Here is a 23,330-nt window from a genome sequence, read left to right as displayed (position 1 = left end):
GGGATGAGGATGGTAAATTAGAAAGATAGTTGTTTGTTAATTTACGTTGGTTGGAGATCTAGTATATAGGCATATCTTGCTTCCCAGACGCACTTTGTGTAGTGGCCGGACCCCTTTTTGGTCCCCCAAGGGACCCTACTCTCCCCACTATACAACTCTCAATATGTGGCTTCCTGCTGCCTCCATTCCCCTCCTCACATTATGTCAGTGCCCCTGGGTTTTCTTTACAGTTTCTTATATAGTGCAGCACACTATGTATCTCCTGATATACTCTGTGCTGCTGGGGGACCGTGCTACTTCCACCATATAACTCTGTGTGTGGGTCTGTGCTACCAGCATTCCCCTCCTCACATCATGTCACTGGCCCTGTCAAATGCAGCCCTGTCATCACTGACATATCATGCATGTCCTGATATAGTCTGTGCTGCTGGACCACCCCCAGGGGTGCTAGTGGTGTGTTACCCCCACAGTGTTTGTAAGTCATATGTGTACCAAGTTTGCTGTAAATTGGTCCAGGCATTCAGGAGTTATGCTGTCTCCTGAAATACTTTGTGCTGTTGTCCCACGCCTAGGGGTGCTAGGGGTGTCTGACACCCACAGAGTTTGTTTCCAGATTGTAAGTAAGATGTGTCCCAAGTTTGGTGTAAAGTGCTCCAGGCCTTCCACAGTGTTTGTTGCCAGTTTGTAAGGCATATGTGGACCAATTTTGGAGTACATGAGTCTAGCAATTCCAGAGTTATGCTGTCTCTGGATATACTCTGTGCTGCTGTCCCACCCCCTAGGGGTGCTATGGATTTCTAATTTTTTTTTGTTGCCTCCGCTGTGTTTTAATACGCTCGTATGTAAAATTTCATGATCTTAGCTTGTAAACTGTGGATTTGTATAGAAAGACAGAAGGACAAATTTTCACTTTTATATAGTAGATAACAGTTCCCTAATAAATACATCATTAATAACATTAACATGTATTTATAAAAATGTGTCCCCATACAATGAGTGTCCTAATGCCATGCTACGTGAGACGCTCATTGCGACTGCAACGTACAATATTTTTCAATACATTTCCATTTTACACCTTATTTGCATCACGGGTGCTGCAAAGAGCCGGTCACAGTATACCAGAAATGCTGGGCTGTCACTTTATTCACCTATGAATGGGTATAACCCACATACAAAGTCGCAGATGAAGCACAACAGAACTCTGGTGAGGGAAAGCCACGGCCGCTCGCATACGAGCCCTTACACAGATTCCGACTCAGTCGCACACTGATAGTCAAGTGTTAGAAGCCCCAGTGGTCAGCGTACTCTAACAACACCTTTCTGTCCCAGCCAGTTGTTTTATTTATGCAAACAGGACACACATGTTGGAGGGAATGTAATAGGGTGTGAGAATCAGAAAGTGAGAGATTTTGGGACACTTCTGTTTTTTTAAAGTGTCGATCATTTACATAGCAAAATCAACCTGTTTTTGGCATGCAAATGATTGCCACTTTAAAAAAACAGGAGAAGTGTCCACAAATCTCTCACTTTCTGATTCTCACACCCTATTACATTCCCTCACGTTGAGCGAAAAAGATGCACGGCGCACGGAAGGGGCTATTTGGCATAAAAGTACACAGCTGTACACTGCCAACGTACTCTATAGCGCTTTGCAATTGGGCCATATAGTATAATAAAGCAGGGGCAACAGGAGACTCGCACATACTTGCAGGGATACAAGTGTATTATGTACACATAGAGATAAATTTACTGAAAAAGAAAAGTGGTGATATTGCCCATAGCAACCAATCAGATTCTGTCTTTCATTTTCTAGGATGCAACAGAGAAATTATAGAATCTGATTGGATGCTATGGGCAACATCACCTCTTTTCATTTTTAGAAGCCTTCATACATTTACCTCATAATGTGTGGTTTTTATTTTATTTTATTTTTTTACCGTTAACATCATATGTTTCTCACGTTGACTTCTACCTCATTTACAGGTAAGATCCGCAAATGCTAATGACAAACATTAATTAGTGTGTTGGCATGCCATATTGGACTCTTAACCTGTCACCTAAGCTACTCGCCTGTGATTTATTTCCATCTAGCTGTAACATGTATGTCCGCTACTACAAGGCAGCCTTCCCAGTAACAGGCGGAAACCATACGGGAATGGAGGATTGCCACTCCCGTATACATTGTGCTTGCCTTGCACAGACGGTCTCACGTTCTCATCGTGATGCATTATTCAGCAGAACTCAAACTGGCTGACTGCGCTGGACATCTTGACGATGCAGAGGTCTGTGCTGCGGCCCAGGTAGAGAAATGTTACCACGTAGACAGCCAGGGGGTCGTGTTACTTATGACGTCCGGGCTGCCATCTCCATCTGTTTACATTGTACATTATTAATATTTTCTGAGGGCTCTGGAGGATAGCGTGTAACTCCATCATAGGCGGTCACACTGCCATATCAGCCTGTGGAAGAGCCTTGCTGCCAGCACTCCAGGCCGTCTCCACCCCCCTATACTGACACAACAATTGATTAAATAAACTACTGATAGAAATGAGGCAGCTGGTTCAACAGAGCCTATTGCAGATAATCGCTGTGCGATCCAACGCGTCATTTCTATTTGGTTTCCCTCAGTTATTGCTCCCAATGAGGCGTAAATAGAAAATTTAGAGAACTAGCTTCACGCCTTTAATAGCGGATATACATGTAGTTTATGTGGAAGCCGGTCTTTAGGTCGACCATTATTCAACATGGTCACTAGGTCGACACATGAAAAGGTCGGCATGAGTTTTTCACAACTTTTTTTTTTCCATACGTTACGATCCACATGGACTAGATTGGGAATAGTAACACGGTGCACTAAATGGGGTTCCCATCCCAATCACTTTATGAAGAAAACTACACCAATTTTTATCACAAAACCTTGTGTCGTCCTTTTTACCGTGTCAACCTACTCACTGTCGACCAATTTACTGTCGACCCAACGACCCACACCCAGTTTATGTAACTTCTATATATTCGGACTCTTGTTCTTGATGTTCCGTCCCTCTCACTATGGAGTATAATCAGCAAACTGGGACCATAAAGCAAAAAACTTGGGTCATCCTGATTCCAAGGGCAGCATGTGTGGCCCCCAAACTTTCATAAGGGCCACACATTACTATTAATCCCGATATGTTGAAACAATTCATATAAACAAAGAAAAGTACAAACACCTGCTCATATTATAGCCGCCCACACTGGTGAAATCCACCACTCCCTTAAAATACCCAGTGCATGCCCCCTAGAATGACATTCGTCCCAAAAAACATTTCAGACCTCCCACTTTCCCTAAACCACCCTTGAGACTCCCCACTCACTTTTTAATAAGAGCTGGGGCTGCGGGTGAACCCCACTGGGGGGTAAAGCAGAGAAACGAGTATGAGTCAGAAGGAAGTAAAGGCCAACAGATAAAGGCCTGGCAGGCTGCAGGCATCCCTTGGCCCCCTTCTTGCCAGTTTCTGCTTTCAGTTCAGCCAGTCCCTGACTATGCTACAAAGCTGCAATATGAATACAGTGACATGCAGTGCAGACAGCATGTGTCATAGCCCAGCATAGCAACAATAATAAACTCTGCCTGATGACAAACGTTTGGCTGAAAAGCACAGAAAGAAGTCATATTTAGTAGCACTCCAGGAAGGCCTGCACAACCCCGCCCCCCCCCCCCATCACTATCTGCAGCCACCAATTTGCAAAGCAACCATGTTCACCCCAACCTGACCCTGTACCGTGTCATCACTGCCTCTTACATCCAATGCCGGCGTGGAGAGCAGCACGTGAGTGGACTGTGTGACGTCTGCGGCGTGTAAGCTGTTGTGGTACGCCACATCGGCATGGTAGTGATCTTCTAAGGTCATCATGTACGTGATTAGGGTTTCCACAGGTATCTTAAAGATCTTACACAACTCTCTCTCCTGCTGAGACAAAAAAACAGCATACTTTAGTGGAGTACATGCAAGAGGCGGGCTACCTAGGCTTGGTTGCCACTTTGGGTACCGGCCATACAGTCGGAGGCATTTACAAATAACACAGCCCAGGCACTATTCTCTGGACTTCATTGCCTTACACTGCAGTGTTCTCCCCAGAAAATGTTTCCAGCCGGGTGGCATCAAGAAGTAGCCGGGTAGGGACCTTCCCAATAATAAAATTGTTAAATCATGACCATATTGATTTAAACTTGAGATTTTTATATATTAATTCTCCTCTTCTTTTTAGAGGCCCAGTCGTCTGCAGCTTTTTAATAATCAAAGTCTGCAAGATCTGGTTCCTCTAGTGAAATAAGCATCAGGTTATTTAGGGTGTCCTGCTTCATCCGGTTCCTTAGACAGTTTTAATTTGTTTTAGAGTAGAAAATCCTCTTTCACATTCAGCTGTGCTTACAGGTATGGTCAGTCCAATACAGATAGTTTTGCTACATTTGGAAAAGATTCTCTGAGCTCAGATGTCGTTGAAAATTTCAGCATAATTTGTTTTGAATCTAGATTTTTGTAAAACTGTAATTCAAACAATTTTAATGCAGCAGCCCATTCTAATGATGTATTTTCATAATTTAAGATTGCGGGACTTGCATTTTTAGAATAATGCTCAAAAGGAATCTCACAAGCCTCATTTTGATCATGGCTTTCTGTATTGACAAGTCTTGAAAAACAGGATAAGACTGGCAAATCTGGAAATCTTGCTTCTAGGTGGTTAATAATACCGCTTTCAGATCGCAAATGCCGGATCCCAGCCGGTAAGAGAAACGTATCCTTACCGGGTGGGATCCGGCATTTGCTCTGCTTTGGTGGCTTTCCGGCCCGGCAATATACCGGTTAGGTTGCCATAGCAGTGGGGGGCGCAGCAGCAGCAGGGGCGGGGGTGGAGGCGGCGCTGGGAGATGAGCTCATCTCCTGCGCCGCCTCTCCCTATGCTGTAAATGGGAGCCGTGTTGCATCGAAACAGCTCCCATTCACACTGCGCCTGACCCAGTATTCAGGCGACCCGCTAATTCGGCCAAAGTGCTTTCACATCGCACACTGACCCGTTTTTCGACGCGGCAATATGCCGTGTCGATACCGGGTTATTTGTACGATGTGAAAGGGGTATAACTGTGTCTATGTATTTACCAGAGACATTTTTCTTAAAAGCAGTAGCATTAGCATCGGAACAGTTTACTCGAAGGTCTGACCATTCACCAGCAAGCTGTCGATGGAGGTTTTTAAAATGAGTAGCAGGTGCGTCTTTCAGTTCCATGATGCATAGTTCTGTGGCTTTTAAGATAGGGTCTATTTCTGTTAAATGAACATCTTGCCTTTGCTAAACTTTATAGACAACTTAGACAAATGAGGCAGCACATCTGAAAACATCATAAGTGAAACTACAAAATTGTATGTTCTCATATATTTGCTTAAACCTTCAGCTGTGATGTCATTTCTCTCAGCAGCCTCTCTTTTCAGTGCAGCAATGACACTCACCAGGCATTCTCTTAAAGACTGTACAGCAAAGTCAACAGACAGGCACCTAGCGTCACTAGCCATTGTAAGTTTAATGTGAGGACTGTTCAGAATATTTTGCATTTCAGTAAACCCAGCCATTCTAACAGGGGAATTATAAAAAACAGAAGAACAGTTGTCTTAAGATGTTGTTAAATTTGACTAAATAAGGCATCTCAGCAGCTGCTTGGGCACTAGCAAGTGCCAGACGGTGGTTTATACAATGACAGTTGACCATGACCCCGCTTGTTTCATCTTTTAACAGTTTTGCTATTCCTTTGTGCTTCCCAATCACCACTGCTCCATCAGAGCCTAGGCCCACCAAATTAGATTTCTTTTCAACCCTATACTGTCAATTTGTTCAATTATTTTGTTAGTTATACTGTAGTTTCAGCTTTGCCATCAGCGGTACTACATGTTGATCTAAAACTAACAGTAATCTCTTTTTTAAATTGGCAAACATATTTAATGTATATAATAAGCTGCTTCAAAACAGAAATATCTGTAGTTTCATCACACAGAACACTGAAATATTCTGCTGAATGTAATTGTTTAAGTATTACACATATTAATTGTGAAGCTAAGATGTCCATCAGTTCTTACATTATTCTTTCCGAAGTGTATTTTTTTGATTTTTTTCCAGTATCAAGATGGGATAAGTATCTACAACCCATACACTAGAACGATATGTCTAGAGGCTGAAGTTGGGGCGATTTCCCTTGAACTCTCCCGGGAGTGGTGCCATACGATTTGGTACATTTTGCATGCAATATATCGTATGCGTTCCCAGCCATGCCTGCAGGAACCGATATATCACGAGTGCAGCACTGGCGATCTGGAGGATCCGATCCGATGCTCACGGGGCAGCGCATCGGATCGGACACACAGCCAAAATGTCAGATTTCACCCAATATATCGGCCCGAATTGGGCTAAAATCGGGCATTATCGTTCTAGTGTATGGGGCCCTTTACAGCGCTCAAGTAAATTTACATACAATGTAGCATGTGGTAGTTCGTTTTTTGCAAACCAATACATCGTTCATAAAGCTCCCACAAAAGCATCTCTCAAAGAACTGAAATGGATCGTTCAATTTCTCCTATCCCAGTTTCTTCAAAAACACGTTTCTGAAGTATATTTGAACACGAATCAGTGTGTAATTTACTTTGCTCATGGTCAATTAAACTTTCTTTTCGGAGTCTTTTGCAAGGAATAGTCACCCAAGTCACTTCCCTCTTTGCGGCTAGTCTCTTTCCATATTTTATACAAGTGGAACACATCATTCCATTATCTTTTACTAACAACCACTGAAATGTTTTAAACCAGTCAGTTTTTACTCCAGATGTGCGTAGTTTAGAGAAACATTTTTGATGTGACACGGTGATTCAGAAAATGGATCGGCCTCGTTTGCAGTCTCCTTGTTGGAAATCTCTTTCGCTATTGTATTCATATTTTTAATTTTTTTTTGACTCATTATGGGAACCAGGTGACTAGACGCGCATGTATTTTTTTAACAGCTCCCAAATACTGTCCTCACTTGGTGTTCGCACCACAATTGTTTTTCAAAGAGCTCCCAAATACTGTCCACACTAGCTGGCACCACAATGAATTTTCCAGCAGCTTTCAGATACTGGCCACACTTGCTGGCACCACAATGAATTTTCCAGCAGCTTTCAGATACTGGCCACACTAGCTGGCACAATTGTTTTTTAAACAGCTTTTCAAAATATTGACTGCACCCACAAACAGCTCTCAGAAAAATAAAGAAGAGACGACTTTGGGACTAATTTAGACCTGATTGCTGGCGCATGTCAGAGATGCGATCGGCATCTCAGCCCAGTGATTGTCTCTGCCTGATTGACAGGCAGAGGCATTCGCTGGGTGGGAGGGGGTGGGCTGGTGGCGTTAGGCCGCTGTTTTGGGGGCGAGCTTCGGGCAACGCAGGCGTGCCCGGACCGTGCGGGAGGCGGGCCGCGGCAGCTGCATGATGTCACACGCAGCCGCTGCGACCCGGAGAGCGATGGGTAGCTCCCTGCCAGCACGCAGGAGCTAAGCTGGTATGGAGCTACTCCTCAGATACAAAAGCATTGCTGCCGTGTGTTGCTTTTGTACCTGTGCCGGGGGGGAGGGGAGGCAGACTAGCCCTGTGCTGGGTGTCCCCTCGCATGTCTGTGAAAGTGATCCTAGATGTGCTAAATTTAGCACATCTATGATCAAGTCTGAATTAGTCCCTTTGCCCCACTTGCTGGCAAAATTGTTTTTTAATTGGCTTTCAGTTACTGGCACTTGCTGGCCCAATTATTTTTTAAACAGCTTTTCAGAACACTGACTGTCCCCACAAACAGCTCTCAGCTATTTAAACAGAGCTCTTTGCCCCCACTTGCTGGCTCAATTGTTTTTTTAAACAGCTTTTTACTGCCCTCACAAACAGCTCTCAGATACTTCAAGTCTTTGCCCCCACTTGCTAGCGCCACAAAATTGCTTTTATACAGCACAGTGATAAGGAACAGAGAGCGGACGCTGGATGTCCTCTCTCTTCAATATGCTCAGGCGTCTGTTCCCACCCAGACAGCGCGTCTCTTCCTTTTAAGTAGCGGGAGGGATCTCTGCCCTCCGTCAACGTTACAGTGTGCGTGTCCCCAGATGCCAGATGGCACGCATATCGCGGTCGTTTGCCCGGCACCCTCTCCAAAGTTAACATGTTTCCCGCCCAGCATCTCTCTCCTATGGAAACATGTTAACTTTGGAGAGGGTGGCGGGTGAACGTCAGGGGACGCGCACATTACTGGGGCTGTGGGACGAGCCAAGGGAACAGACACAGTGGCGGTAAGAGCTGTCGGGCGTCAGGGGGTCTTGGCTGCTGGGCGCTAAGCGGATGCTTGCCTGGCGGACCGCCCGTAATTTAGAGCGTGGGGAGAACACTGCACTGTATATGAATGGGTGATGCGACTTTAGCATTTATTGGAGCACAGCAATATGGTTATGAAGGCCACGTACAATGCAACACATGGGATCCATTATTTTTTTTAGCTGACTTTTGTGTCTGCTTAGTACATCTCCGGAACCCGCTATGCGGATTTCGGGAGGCAGACCAATGGCTGCATGCACCAGCTGTATCACATTCACTGATCATTTCTCTATACCCAATGCACCACACACTACTCACCTGAAATATGGTGAACATTATACAGCTCAGAGGACGGTTATTGGAATATTCTGCCACTCGGAAGATGTTAAGGCCCCACTTGTTTAAATTATCCAGTTCCTGGAGAGTGGAGAGAGACAGCGAGATATACGGTGAGGCTGCTGCAGAGTGTCTGTTGGCTCTCAGGTATACTTGTCATAAAATAGAGAGCTATGATCCTATAGGTGTACAATATATCCTGACACGTAAGGGACGGCATTAGGGTCTGGGGCTGTACAGTTGGCTAATGCTTCCTCTTGTCCTGAACTTCCATACGGACACTAGTTTGAAATCAAGGACAGGTCTCACTTTGTGGCATCCACCGAAAGGGACGGACTCTCTGATACAACCATCTGCTAAGATCAGTTATTGTTTGTATCACAGTGAAAGTGACAAATCAACGGGACTATGAAAAAGAAAAGCTACAGAATGCAGCTGTACCATGGCGCTGAGATTCTTCCAGCCATACAATAATCAAAATGCAATATCTGGCTCAAAACACTATTAAATAACTAGACCCAATGATCTATTTTAGACCTGAGATCAAACATAAAATATATGACTTAACCCATTGATGATAGTGTTCCTGCAGTGGGTAAGCTACATGGCAGATGGTGCATGGAGTGGCATTATAAAGCACATTATAACAAAGTTTTGATTTGTGGTCATGTGATAATATAGGAACAGTAGTCCCCGTAGAGGAACATTCAGTCACTTCAGACTTTATAAAAGACCTGGGTGACACTGTTTATACTCGAGAGACCACTTAGGATAGTAGATCTCTGTTGGTACCTTGCCAAGAGGTTCCTCCTGGTCAGTCTTCACTCCGAAACGAGGTATTGTAGAGTTGGTCAGGCTGGAGCTGTGCGTGAGCTTCTTAACGCCACTGATTTGGCACATCGTCTGCTGCTTCTTCTTCTTGTCTCGTTCCTTCTGCGTAGGGGACGGGATCTCCACATCGTTTTGTTTGTCTGTAACACATAACACATAAGGACAGTGAAGGAGATGCCGAGAGCTCAACGCACGCTGCAGAGAGTAGTAGCATGTCCTGTGAGTACCCATTCCTGGTCCAGCAGCTGGTTCTCCCCCTCCGAGGAATTGCCCATCGTATCGGAGCACAGATATTCCCAGTCTTATGAAACAGGTTTGTAGGGATAGGATGAAAGCAACCACAGAAAACGCCATGTTAGCTGTGAGGGAGGTCTTGCTCAGCCAGGTGCATGGAAAGCTCTGAGGATGCTGGGACGGGTGGCTCAATATTTAAAGGGCAATGGGAACAGCTGTCCCAAGTTTCCCCATATTCATCTTACAGGAAGGATGGTGAAAATGGCCAGTTTACTAGCTCAGGAAGGTGTGATTAAGTGCAGATTATATGTCTTGTGGGAAAGAGATTGCATTATCGGAGAGTACAACATAAATATCCATCTGTTTTTCTGCCCTATGACAACTGTTACCCCCCCCCCCCCCCCCCGTGTATGTATGCAGCACAGAGCAATACAATACCAACATGCAGTATCATGTTATACATAGCATTAACTCCATGGGACTGCCTATAGAACATTACAGACTATACACACAGTACATGGAGTCAGATTAAGTCATGTGCACGATACAGCCACACAACGCAGGACATGGAGTAGACTATGCCCAGCACCATAATTCTGTTCACAATACCTAAATTCCCCCCCTCCCCTTTCCCATGGTATCCAGGCCTTTATGCATAAGGAGCTGTATACTAGTGTTAGGGCACGCACAAACTTGTAGTTCTACACCCCCTGAGGACAGGCTGCATGAGGCGCCTATTAAGCTGCAGCAAAGGGCTGATCCCGCCTACAGGATGACACTAGGCTCTCCCTTATTTCCCACAGCTGGCACTTTGGAAAGAAAACTAAATATACATTCCCACGTCAGTGGTTTATTAATATAGGATGGGATTGCTGCCTGAATCTCAAACTTTCTGCGAGAAACATGAATCACACAACCTTCTGTCCAGTGTAACTCCTTACATGCCGGAGTCATTATATGATGTGCAACACAGGTCCCAGGAACCTGTTCTGTAGGGACTGTATGTGCTGAGTGCTGGGTACTGGGAGGAGGAGAACAGCTTCCATCCAGGAGCTGTTACATCCACAAACTGAGTACTAGGAGGAGATGTAGGGAAGTCTTACATGGAGTGATAGGAGGTGTTATAGGGGGCTTTTTCGCACAGCGGGCAATCAGGTCCAAACTGCGCATGCCGGGTACGTCGCAGGGTACAAAGCGGATCGCCGCTCAGCGGTGGGTTCATGCGACGGATCTGTTCGCACAGGCGATCGCAAGGAGATTGACAGGAAGAGGGCGTTTGTGGGTGTCAACTGACCGTTTTCAGGGAGGGTTCCTGACGTCAACTCCGGTCCCGGACAGACTGAAGTGATCGCAGCGGATGAGTAAGTCCTGGGCTGCGCAGAGACTGCACAAAATCTGTTTGTACAGCTCTCCTGCACATGCGTTCACACACTTGCACAGCTAAAATACACTCCCCCTGTAGGCGGCGACTATCTGATCGCAGCAGTGCAAAAATGTAGCTTGGAATGTGCTGAAAATAATGTTTTTTTTATCCCAGCTTCTATGACTTTTCTGAGATGAGATATTGCATTTACCCAAACGTCCGCAACAGTGAAAAATATCATACGCCATGATAAAAAAATGGCCGCCATCTTCATATGAAGGCAAATAAAAATAAACTAATGGTGGTTTCTGACTACTAACTTATAGGGGTCATCGCACACAAAAAATAAAAAATTTTTAAAAATAGTGAAGCAACCGATTAATTTAATTCTGGACCATTTGCTATGGATTGACCCTATAGGGAGTTGAGGTCTGCAGACAGCTCTCTGGTGACCAGGTGATCTAGATTTACAATATGGTTCACGACTGTCTACAGACATATCAGGGAATGCCGTCCTCGTCTCCTTATATTATTATGTGAAATTGGGGCACCACAGTCTAGAATGCTTAGAATTCCAGCTGATCTATGAACTGGCAAGCTCCAGCTTCCAAGCATTTTGGACAACAGAGTTCATACCTGTAGCACTGAGCATTTTAGGTGCGATACCCCCTGCAGTACATGCTGTAATCCCCCTTGTGTCAGCTGGTTAAAGGTCAGCACTCTTTAGATAGACACCCCAGGCAACTTAGAACAGTGTAAGTCAATGGTTCTCAAACTGTGTGCCAGGGTGCCACAGGACACTTGCAGGGGTGCCTCAGGTTGGTGGTCCAGGACCAATTCAAATTATTAATGGTTGATGTTTTAGGCTAAACCAGTGCCGGTGGCTGTCAATCAAAAAATATGTGGACAAACAGAAACAAATCTTGTCCCTCACCACACAATTGAACATAAGGATGACATACAAACAGAATTTACTTCATTTAATATTTTTTTCTAAATGTCTCAATAAGAAACTTTAGGTCTAGGGGTGCAGTGAAAACAATTCTGATACTCTATGGCGCCGTGATTCAAAAAAGGTTTGGGAGCCACTGGTGTAAGTATAACAAGAATGTTTGTTATTTTATTTTAGCACAAATTAAGTGGTTTCCAAAAAAGGCTAAAAGCCCTTTAACTTGGGATATACCATGTATGCAAGAGACTATGCCTTGTGGGTCTGGGAGCTCACAAAATCTCTATGGAAAATGAAGTTTAGCAGGTTGCACATATGATCTGTACAATTTAATGTACTAATACTTTTTATTTGTACATATCTATTTTATTTATGGCTTTAAATATAAAATGAACTGTAAATGTGACATGTGCAGAAACCTCGCTCTCCCTGTCAGTCAGTACTTTGGAAGCTGCTAAAGGAGGTTACTATGGTTTCCTGTTCTTGCTTTTGGTACTGCTTCACATCTCCCCATAGGCGTTCAGTAATACTCAAATCCAGGGGCTGCGACAACCGTTCCCGAACTGTAATCGTCTGCTCCTGTAAGCACTTCATGGGTGAATTTGAGGTGTATTTTACATTACTGCATTGCTTGGATAGCCAAAAGCTTTTACTTTTAGTTTCTTCACTGACTCTGGGACATTATGATTTGCTGTTATTTAGTGCAATTGCTTATTACATCCAATAGTTCCTCTGCCAGTAGCTGCTGTACAACCCAACATGAATAACAGGTCCACCGTAATGCTGAACACTTGGCGACCCATCTGTTTCTTTCCAAATGCATCTTTTCTAGATTTTATCGCTAAGCAGCACTATGTTCCGATAGGTTTCCGTCTTATTGATGGAACCTTTGCATCCCTCAGATGACAACTATTGTCTGTCTAATACCTCCACACAGATAGGTTCTATGTAAAGAAATGTGGTGCTGACAAGCTGCCAACCAGTTCTACTAGGGGGGTTCCTTATATGCGCACATGTGTCTGCGTATATGTGTATATATAACACACGTTACATAGAACACATACACCCAAATGCATACATAGAACACACACACACACACACACACACACACACACACACACACACACACACACACACACACAAACAGAGAGCACATACACATATACAATAGAACACATACATGCACACATATAGAACAAATACATATACACACACTTTTACTAGCATCTGGAGCCTGCCCTGAGGATGCCGCAGGAGGTCATTGCTGGGAGTCTGGGGTTGAGCATGGGCACTTTTCATCATTAGGCCCTGCCGCCATAGCAGAATGCCACGATTTGCGGGTCTGGGAATGGGGGCGGATCATATTGGCTCCGCCCACCACCACCACCACTGACTTCCCCTGCGTGTGCTACACTGGGCCACAGTGAGCAATGATCTATATTTTCATATATACATTATCAGAAGAACACTCACAAAGATATAAAGCCATAAAAACAAAATTTCATGGGAAAGAAAATTTTCACAAAGACGATTTTAGTCTATCTGAGTTTGGCTGCAATGTGCTGAAAGTCACTTTTGCTATTTTGGCCCAACATGTAACTAGAAATCTATACTTTGGGAGCAGCACGAGGCACTGCTCCTTCTAATCTTAGGGATCTGGAAATGACAGAGCTAAAAGTGACCTTGCTGAGCCTTTGTGTTAGGTTGCACCGTACAATAGATTCTCATTCCCATTTCCAGCACAAAGGTTTTATCTTGCTGTTGGCAGATTGGCATATTATTACAGGTTGAGTATCCCATATCCAAATATTCCGAAATACGGACTTTTTTGTGTGAGAGTGAGATAGTGAAACCTTTGTTTTTGATGGCTCAATGTACACAAACTTTGTTTAATACACAGTTATTAAAAATTTGTATTAAATGACCTTCAGGCTGTGTGTATAAGGTGTATATGAAAGATAAATTAATTGTGTGAATGTACACACACTTTGTTTAATGCACAAAGTTATAAAAAATATTGTCTAGAATGACCTTCAGGCTGTGTGTATAAGGTGTATATGTAACATAAATGCATTCTGTGCTTAGACTTAGGTCCCATCACCATGATATCTCATTATGGTATGCAATTATTCCAAAATACGGAAAAATCCCATATCCAAAATTCCTCTGGTCCCAAGCATTTTGGATAAGGGATACTCAACCTTAGGGAGGCCAATCCCGGTATCGGGATCGGCGGGATCCCGGGATTTAGGCCCAAAAACGGCCGGGATTCAATCCCGGGATTGGAAGCTCCAATCCCGGGGATTGAGGGATCAGCGTTGAGCGTCCTCAGGACGCTCAGACTCTGCCCGGCTCCCTCCTCCTGTCTCCCCCTGCGCAGCGTGACCTGTGACTGTGAGGTCACGCTGCGCTTTCAGCAGCCGCCGAGCCGGAAAGTACGGCGGTCTTCACCCGCCGCCTCCTCCCGGCTCACCTCGTACTCACCCGCTGCCTCCTCCCGGCTCCCCTACATTCACCCGCCGGCTCCCCTACACTCACCCGCTGGCTCCTCCTCACCTGCTACCTGGCTGTGCAGGTTTGTACGGGTTTTTTTATGTCTGCAGGGCGGGAGGGGCGGGGCATGGGGGGCGGCCGGACACAGTCTAAAGCCAATCCCGGGATTGACCATTTTTCAATCCCGATACCCGGGATTGAAAAAAATGGCCCGGGATTGGCTTCCCTACTCAACCTGTATATCAATCTATTTCCTCTAAGTGCAGCATTAACAGAATGCACAGATATATTTTACCATAACACATAATTCTATATACATGTGTGTCCATGCTCATCTTTGCCGTGACTGCAATTATTTGCGGCAAAGTGGGTGTGATTAGTGTGCCTGCAAATATGTGCGTACACTGCAAACGCACCACCGGCCCATAGGTTTGCATGATGTGTATGCTCCTACGAACAGATTGCACGTGGGCACGACTAGTCACAATTGTGATGTGTACGCACATTTACCACAATCGCAGCAATTTGGAGTGTGGACACATCTGTAAACAGGTTTTACTCCATCCAAGAGGGTTATTTATGCAGAGCAATTTCTCTTCCATGCATACACATCCTCTTCCTAAACGCCCCACCAATTGCCAGCTGTCTCCTCCCCCCATCAATACACTGTCCAATGCCATCTAATTCTACATTTATTCAACTGCCCCGTCCCTTCCCCCAACCGCACCCCTGACCTACCTCAAAGCACTCCACGGCCTCCCATGTCTACGTATTACCCTGTTGTCTGGCTCTAGGGCTGTTTAGGGGGCTTTAAATGATGCATTTGATGAGACCATCCTAACTGTCACAGAAATGAGAATACATATGGGGGAGATGTACTAAGCAGTGAAAAGTGTGGAGAAGTGGGCCAGTGGAAAAGTTGTCCATAGTAACCAATCCGAATTGATGTAACATTTATAATTTGCATACTATAAAAAGTATACAGAGCAGCTGATTGGTTGCCATGGACAACTTCTCCACTTTTATCAATGCTTAGTACATGTCCCCCATAAAGATTTATCAACATGAACAATAATGTTAATTACACTTGCAGAGGTAAACTACTGAGACATGTAAAGAGAAGGGGAAGTCACTGGGAGAACTTATGCAGTACTTAGTGACAGGGTGGTGGGTAAGTAATAAAAATAATAATAATAATAATATCTTTACTTCAGTACACCATTAACTGGGGTCATACATCGCACACATAATGGGGGAGTATGTATCAAAGCTTGGAGAAAGAAAGTGGAGAGAGATAAAAGTACCGGCCAACTAGCTCCTGTCATTTTTGGAACACAGCCTGTAAAATGACCGCTAAACGCTGATTGGTTGGTAGCTTATCTGTCTCCAAGGTTTGATACATGTACCCCAATGTGTGTGATGCAATGAAGCTCAGATGCTGATGGCAGACATGCAGCCAGTTTGACAGATTTCCTATAATTCCCGGCATCAATGTGATGTGCCTTTCTGGAACAGGATATGGCTTCCTGCCGACATTGCAAGTTTTACCTAGCACCCCACCCCAAGTATACAGCAACCAAACTTGGCTCCTGACTGGTCGCCTTGTGTGAATATAGACCAAACTGCTTTAAACCCTTAATTTTGCAGATACAATGGAGATGTTGCATGTAACTCACCGAGAAAGGTGTTGGAAATATACTCTGAAACCTGGTTCCCGGAACGGCTCATCTCAGACAAGTGTGTCAGCTCACGGTTCAACATTCTCTTGAACTGTCAGAGAGAAAACATTAGGTTATAATGAAAAGTGTCCGACTAACATAGCCTGATTCTAAACACATGTATAGCGTGTTCATTATTCATTCAAGAAAATATTAGTTGTAAATCGGTATTGTGTGACAATGGGTGAGAGTCATAAGGTCGACAGTCAGTCGGTCGGCCACTATTGGTCGACAGTGACTAGGTCAATGCCTGAAATAGGTCGACACGGTCATTAGGTCGACATGGAAAAAGGTCAACATGAGTTTTTGAATTTATTTTTGGTGTCGTTTTCTTCATAATGTGACCGGGAACCCTAATTGGTGCATCGTCTTCACTCGCCATGCTTCGGGCAAGGTTACTATTCCCAATCGTAGTCCACGTGGATCGTAAAGTATGAAAAAGTTCAAGAAATTGTGAAAGACTCATGTCGACCTTTTCATGCGTCGATCTAGTGACCAGGTCGACCTAATGCATGTCGGCCAATAGTGGTCAACCTAAGACCGGATCCCGTGACAATAATAGGTGGCAGATACAACAGGCAATCTAGTGGCAGAAAAAGTTACTGATCCTTTCTGTGGTTTGGACAAATCATGTGATGGGTTACACAGATCAATGCGGATAGTCTGTCTACATATAGTGCAATAACATAACTAATTTGTGGTAGTTCATGTGGAGCATGTAAATCCAAAACAGTAGAATAATGGACGCGTCAGTCGTACTGTGCACTAGAAGACTGGATAGTAGCACAGCATGGTCCCTGGCAGTATATAGATACTCAGCAGCAGTATACAGCCCAGCACAAGAGGTTTCCTTACCTTGATGTATCCCCAGGACACAGAGCGTAAGTAGTTGGTATCTGGCATGGTGACAGTATGGACAGTACAAGGCAGGAGACCAGGCGCTCTGATCACCTTGTTGTGTCTTCAGTCTCTTCCACTGTTTCTGTCTGATGTAAAATTCCCTTACTACTTTCCCATAATTCTCAATGATTCGTCACAGTCTACTACACCCCCAAGGATGTCTGTTTTCATTTCAATGGTGAAGTCAGTCTATGTTTAACTCTTTCCCTGAGTTACACATCCCATCTTTCAGAGTCATTCAATTCACTGCTCTCCTCTCATTGTGACCTCTCTCACGCCTCTCACTCTTCTCACACTGCCTCTCTCTCTCCTCACACTCCTGCCTCTCTCTCTCCTCACACTCCTGCCTCTCTCTCTCTCCTCACACTCCTGTCCCTCTCTCTCCTCACACTCCTGTCCCTCTCTCTCTCCTCACACTCCTGTCCCTCTCTCTCCTCACACTCCTGTCCCTCTCTCTCTCTCCTCACACTCCTGTCCCTCTCTCTCTCTCTCCTCACACTCCTGTCCCTCTCTCTCTTCTAACACTCATGTCCCCCTCTCTCTCTTCTCACACTCCTGCTTTTCACTCTCTCCTCACTCCTGTCCCTCTCCCTTCACACTCCTGTCCCTCTCTCTCTTCACACTCCTGTCCCTCTCCCTCTCTCTTCACACTCCTGTCCCTCCCTCTCTCTTCACACTCCTGTCCCTCTCTTTTCTCACACTCCTCTCTCGCTCTTCACACTCCTGCCTCTCGCTCGCTTTCCTCACACTCCTGTCCCTCCCTCTATCTTCACACTCCTGTCCCTCCCTCTCTCTTCACACTCCTGTCCCTCCCTCTCTCTTCACACTCCTGTCCCTCTCTTTTCTCACACTCCTTCTCTCTCGCTCTTCACACTCCTGCCTCTCGCTCGCTTTTCTCACACTCCTGTCCCTCTCTCTATCTTCACACTCCTGTCCCTCTCTCTCTTCGCACTCCTGTCCCTCCCTCTCTCTTCACACGCCTGTCCCTCCCTCTCTCTTCACACGCCTGTCCCTCCCTCTCTCTTCACACGCCTGTCCCTCCCTCTCTCTTCACACGCCTGTCCCTCTCTCTTCGCACTCCTGTCCCTCCCTCTCTCTTCACACTACTGTCTCTCTCTTTTCTCACACTCCTCTCTCGCTCTTCACACTCCTGCCTCTCGCTCGCTTTCCTCACACTCCTGTCCCTCCCTCTCTCTTCACACTCCCGTCCCTCCCTCTCTCTTCACACTCCTGTCCCTCCCTCTCTCTTCACACTCCTGTCCCTCTCTTTTCTCACACTCCTTCTCTCTCGCTCTTCACACTCCTGCCTCTCGCTCGCTTTTCTCACACTCCTGTCCCTCTCTCTATCTTCACACTCCTGTCCCTCTCTTTTCTCACACTCCTGCTTCTCTCTCGCTGGCTTTTCTCACACTAATGCCCCTCTCATCTCACATTCCTGCATTACTCTCTCTTCTCCCACTCCTACCTCTCTCTTGCTCTTCACACTCCTGCCTCTCTCTTCTCCCACTCCTGCCTCTCTCTCTTCTCAAACTGCCATTTTATCTCTCTCTCTCTCATACACACTCTTATCTCTGTCTCCCTCACACTCTTGCCTCTCTCGCTGTCTTTCCTCACACTCCTGACTCTCTCTTTCCATGCACTCCTGATTCTGTCTCTCCTCACACTCCTGATTCTCTTCTAACACGCCTGCCTCTCTCTCTTTTCTCACTCCTGCCCCTCTATTTCTCTCTTCTTACACTCCTGTCCCCCTCTCTCTGTTCTCACACTCCTGCTCTCTCCTCTCTCTTTTCTTACACTCCTGCCTCTTGCTCACTTTTCTCACACTTCAGCCCCCCCTCTTCTCACACTCCTGCCCCTCTCTATTTTCGCACTCTTGCCCCTCTCTCTCTCTTCTCACACTTCTGTCATTTTATCTCCCTTTTCACACTACACACACACACTTTCTTTCCAGTCTCACTTCTAGCTATCTTTCCACACACTCCTGATTCCGTCTCTCCTCACATTCCTACCTCTCTCCCCACACTACTGACTCTCTTCTAACAAGTCTGCAACTCTCTCGCTTTCCTCACACTCCTGCAACTCTCTTTTCTGACACTCTTACCACTCTCTCACACGCACACACACACACACACACACACACACACACACACACACTTGACTCTCTCTCACACTCCTGACTATCTCTCTCCCCCCTCACACTCCGGACTCTTTCCTCAAACTTCTACCTCTCTCTCTCTTCTAACACTCCTATTTATCTCTCTCTACTCATACTCTTGCCTCTCTCTCTCCCATCACATTATTAGTTTTCTCCAGTTGTTGTCTCTTTGGTCTCTTCTCTCCTTGTATGTGCTCTCAGGATCTGGTCTCTTCACTGTTAGAGCAGCCCTCTTATCTCACACTCTTCTGTTTCCTATGAGATCCAAGTATCATCTCTGCAGTTTCCTTCTCTCAGAGTCTCTCCACTACGTACATACCCCCCTGTGGCTGCTCCTTCTATCTTACACTATATCAGTTTTCCCATTCCCTCCTCTCACCCCACCTTCCTGGATAGTATGCTGTCAGCTGCTCTGTATCTGTGGGAGTTAACAGTGAAGCGTGAGGCATCATTTACCCTCACATACACTTCTGCTTCAAGATACTACTGTGTATATACACATCATCATATGGAGTACCTGCACACTGATAATAATTACACAGCACTATACAGTATAATGATACTGTGTATCTATATTTATATACACAATACACACCCTCCAACATCCTTAAACAATAAACCTTTATGAATTCCGAAAGGGGGCGTGGTCACGGGCAAAGGGTGCATAGCCACGCGGCGCTGCCACAGGAATGTATAGGACAAGGGAGAGGCTGAAATAGGTACAAGGCCTCTTTTGGTACTGTACCGGCCAAAAAAGTACAGTTGGAGGGTATGCACAATACATAAAATACCCTTATCTTGCACCAATATAATAAAGCAGCACCTCTAAGACGGTCACCTGTTAGCAAGTACCTAAAGAATAAATAAAGCTAAAGACGTGTCAGGGGGCGCTAGTAGACAATGTTGACAGAATCCTACTATGGGGATTCTGTATGTTTAGGTTTCCACCTTAGATTGTAATTATACCCAAATGAGTAGTAAAAGAATACACCCTCTTACGAGAGATTCAATCCAACACGAATGGCCTTCATGGCCTGTTACAACCTTTGAAAATTATTATTATCATTATTATTATTATTATTAAACATATTCTATCTGTGGCAGATAGAGGGAGCGTTATCTAAGATGGAAGACTAATTTTATTGCTGTTTTTAGCTAATCTCACACAGAAGGTACCAAGAAAAGAGTTATAAATTATCCAACTGGAAAGAAATTTCCCCACCGTACTTGGGTTCCAGTAAAAACTCTACAGACCTGTTTGGAGTCACTAATTTTGGTTTTAGGGATAAAGCTCCCATTTTCTATACTACATTGAGCATTCCTTACATATTAGCTTATACAACCTACTTCTTCAGGTGTAGGTTGGATATACACCCAGTAGAATGTGATCCGCCTAGTTAGCTCACACCCTATGGGTATAGGTATATATCATAACATCTACTTTTCTGACAGTTGTGGACTATTCACTACCTATTATATTGCAAGAAGCTATTTTAATGTAATGTACTGTTTTTATGGAAAATAAAATTATATTTACATAGATTGAAAAAGGCCATGAGGCCATTCGTGTTGGGTGGAATCTCTCATAAGAGGGTGTATCCTTTTAAAAATCATTTGGGTATAATTACAATATAAGGCGGAAATATGATCAGTACAGGGGCGCAACCATTTGTAGAGGAGACACGGCCATAGATAAAGGGGGCGTGAGACGTGTCAGCGGTGACTCATCTCTGGTACTGGCGCCTGTTCCTAGGGGCTGCTGGCGCTGTCCAAGTCCCCGCAGCGCTGCGATACATATCCGGACAGTCAAGAAATCCCTATTTTAGCCAGTACAGACCTTAAAAAAACGGTACTGTACCGGCTAAAACGGTACAGTTGGAGGGTGTGTATAATGAACAGGGACAGTATAGTTGCACATAGAGTTAATGTGGGATATCAGGATAGAGCAGCAGCAAGACCAGGCTTGGACTGGCCCATAGGGGTACAGTGGAAACCCCCGTTGGGCCCCACTATGCTGATATGATCCTGTACTGCTGTAACCATATGCTGTTTTGAGAACTGCCTGATAACCTGAACTGCAAGCCTGGTGTATGAAGAAGTAACCTACCCGTGCTGGTAATAAAGTGTGTGTGGCCGGAGGGACCCCAGTCACGAGGAGAATGGCCGCCTGCGGCACTGAAGGGGTTAACCCCTAGTGCCCGGCGCCATTTTAAAAGGACAAAGAGCGCTTGGCGCCAGATTTTAAATGTGTTGGGCGCTAGGCGCCGTGTTGTAGTAACTGTTTAAAATTGTATTTTTGAATGTGCCGTGGTCCCGGACCTCTCCGGAGACCACGGCAGGGAGGACAGCCCCCCGGCGCGCTCAGCAGTGTGTGCGCGCCGGGGGAGAGAAGGCAGCCGCTGACCGCCGGAGTCCGGGAGCTCCGCTCCCGGCAGCGGTCGGTGAAGCCCCGGGCGCACTGGAGTGTGCGCGCCGGGGAGAAGGGTGAGCGCTGCGGCTGGGAGCTCGGCTCCCGCTGCAGTGCTCTCTGTGAGAGCCGCCGCTGGGGGCCGGGAGCTCTGCTCCCGGCGCCTCAGCCCAGCACGGGTGGCCAGCCGCAGCAGCCGGGACGGACGTCCCGGGCTGCTAGCCGGCGAGGGGGGGTGCGCCGCAGCCCGGCTCCCCGCCGGACGCTGCGGCGAGGCCACAAGTCAGCGCCGCTCAGGGGGGACCGGGCTAGCCGGCTCCCTAGCGGCGTGGGTGAATTAGGATGGTGAGCGCTGGGGTCCGGGAGCTACGCTCCCGGCGCCTCAGCGCTGAAACAAGCCAGAGTTACGGCGGCCGGGACAAGTGTCCCGGGCCGCCGGGTTTCGGTACAGGGGGGTGCGCCGCACTGTGCGGTGAGGCCACTGAGTAGTGCCACACTGGGGGGGGACAGGGAGAGCCAGCTCCCTGAAACCCCAGAGGCAGGAAGGCAGGCTGGAGGATGGGGGAAGCCAGCCCCATACCTCCAGCACTGAGAGAGCCCTAGCAGCCAGGCTGCAGGGCTAGTACAGTATTCCACAAACCAGACATTGTGTAAAATAATAGGAAGTACAGTGTGTTGTAAGGCACTGCAGTGCCTAGGTATGTGGAGCCTGTGCAGGCTCAGAGTGTATTTAAATGTATAAACATGTACAGTGTGATTTAAATGTAATGTATTTAAAGGTAAATTGCACTTACTTGGTTGTGTGTCCCAGGAGGGGGGAATCCATGGCTGTGCAGGCTGATGGATTCTCCCAGACCTTTTCCCCAAAAACGGAATGCTTTCCCATCCAGCCTCACATTTCCAAGGGGCACAGGGAGAAAGAGAAGCAGCTCAGCTATGAAACAAGCTGAGTGGTTTCTTGGAGCTCCATGGAGATCAGCCGTAGTGGACTAGAGACCTGGACCGGGGAGCCAGGCTGCCCAGCTCTGGAGCCCGAATCCAGGCTGCAGGCAGTAAGCTGGGTCCCGGGCAGGTTTCTGGAGGTCAGATTTAGGAGGGAAAACTTCCCCCAGCCAGACTGAACGGCACCGGGGAGTATCCTGACTCTCCCAGATGGGAGAGTCAAAGGAGACCGACCACTCCCCACTGTCCATAGGGAACAATGTTAGCTGTGCATGAGACCAGAGCATGCACAGCTCATGGGTAAACATTGATTGGTTGTGCACCACAGGGCGGGCTTACCCCCTGTGGTAAGGGGTCTTGGAGAGGGATAAAAGAAGGGCAGCTGGCCCATAGGAGTAGTATTATTCCATCTTATTCTGCTGAAAACATCTGATTGTATGCTGTTACCCCTAGCAATAGGGAGGAGCCTTTTTAAAGGTTATTTGAGCAATAAACATCTTTGCCTCAAGAAGACTGCTTCATCTTGTGACCAACAGGGTTAGGCCAAACCTAGCCCCGTCCTCCGGCTGTCCAGGGAAGTACCTAGCGTCTCCAAGCTCCGCCTTCCGCCAGCTACCGGTAGAGGCCTAGCAAGTGGCTAGTGGGGATTCGT

At 46.2% G+C, this 23,330-nt stretch overlaps 1 protein-coding gene across 6 annotated transcripts in view; it reads right to left on the bottom strand.

Annotated features, from left to right (window-relative positions):
* Positions 1 to 23,330, bottom strand: part of PDE4A (phosphodiesterase 4A) — a 599,090-nt gene that overhangs the window by 50,249 nt on the left and 525,511 nt on the right. For 2 of the 6 annotated variants that reach the window (XM_063931381.1, XM_063931382.1), the window contains 4 exons: positions 16,233 to 16,326; positions 9,479 to 9,657; positions 8,669 to 8,767; positions 3,783 to 3,947 (listed from right to left, as the gene is read on the bottom strand). In XM_063931381.1, coding sequence (XP_063787451.1) covers positions 3,783 to 3,947; positions 8,669 to 8,767; positions 9,479 to 9,657; positions 16,233 to 16,326 — 537 coding nt within the window. Of the gene's footprint in view, positions 1 to 3,761; positions 3,951 to 8,668; positions 8,768 to 9,478; positions 9,658 to 16,232; positions 16,327 to 17,129; positions 18,217 to 23,330 lie in introns of those variants that run through there. The other 4 variants (XM_063931383.1, XM_063931378.1, XM_063931380.1 and 1 more) reach the window with 4 other exon arrangements.

The sequence above is a fragment of the Pseudophryne corroboree genome, chromosome 6 (genome assembly GCF_028390025.1).
Source record: "Pseudophryne corroboree isolate aPseCor3 chromosome 6, aPseCor3.hap2, whole genome shotgun sequence".
In the NCBI taxonomy this organism is placed as follows: Eukaryota; Metazoa; Chordata; class Amphibia; order Anura; family Myobatrachidae; genus Pseudophryne; species Pseudophryne corroboree.
The sequence above is the reverse complement of the archived record's forward strand: the minus strand, read 5'-3'. Positions and strand labels throughout refer to the sequence as shown.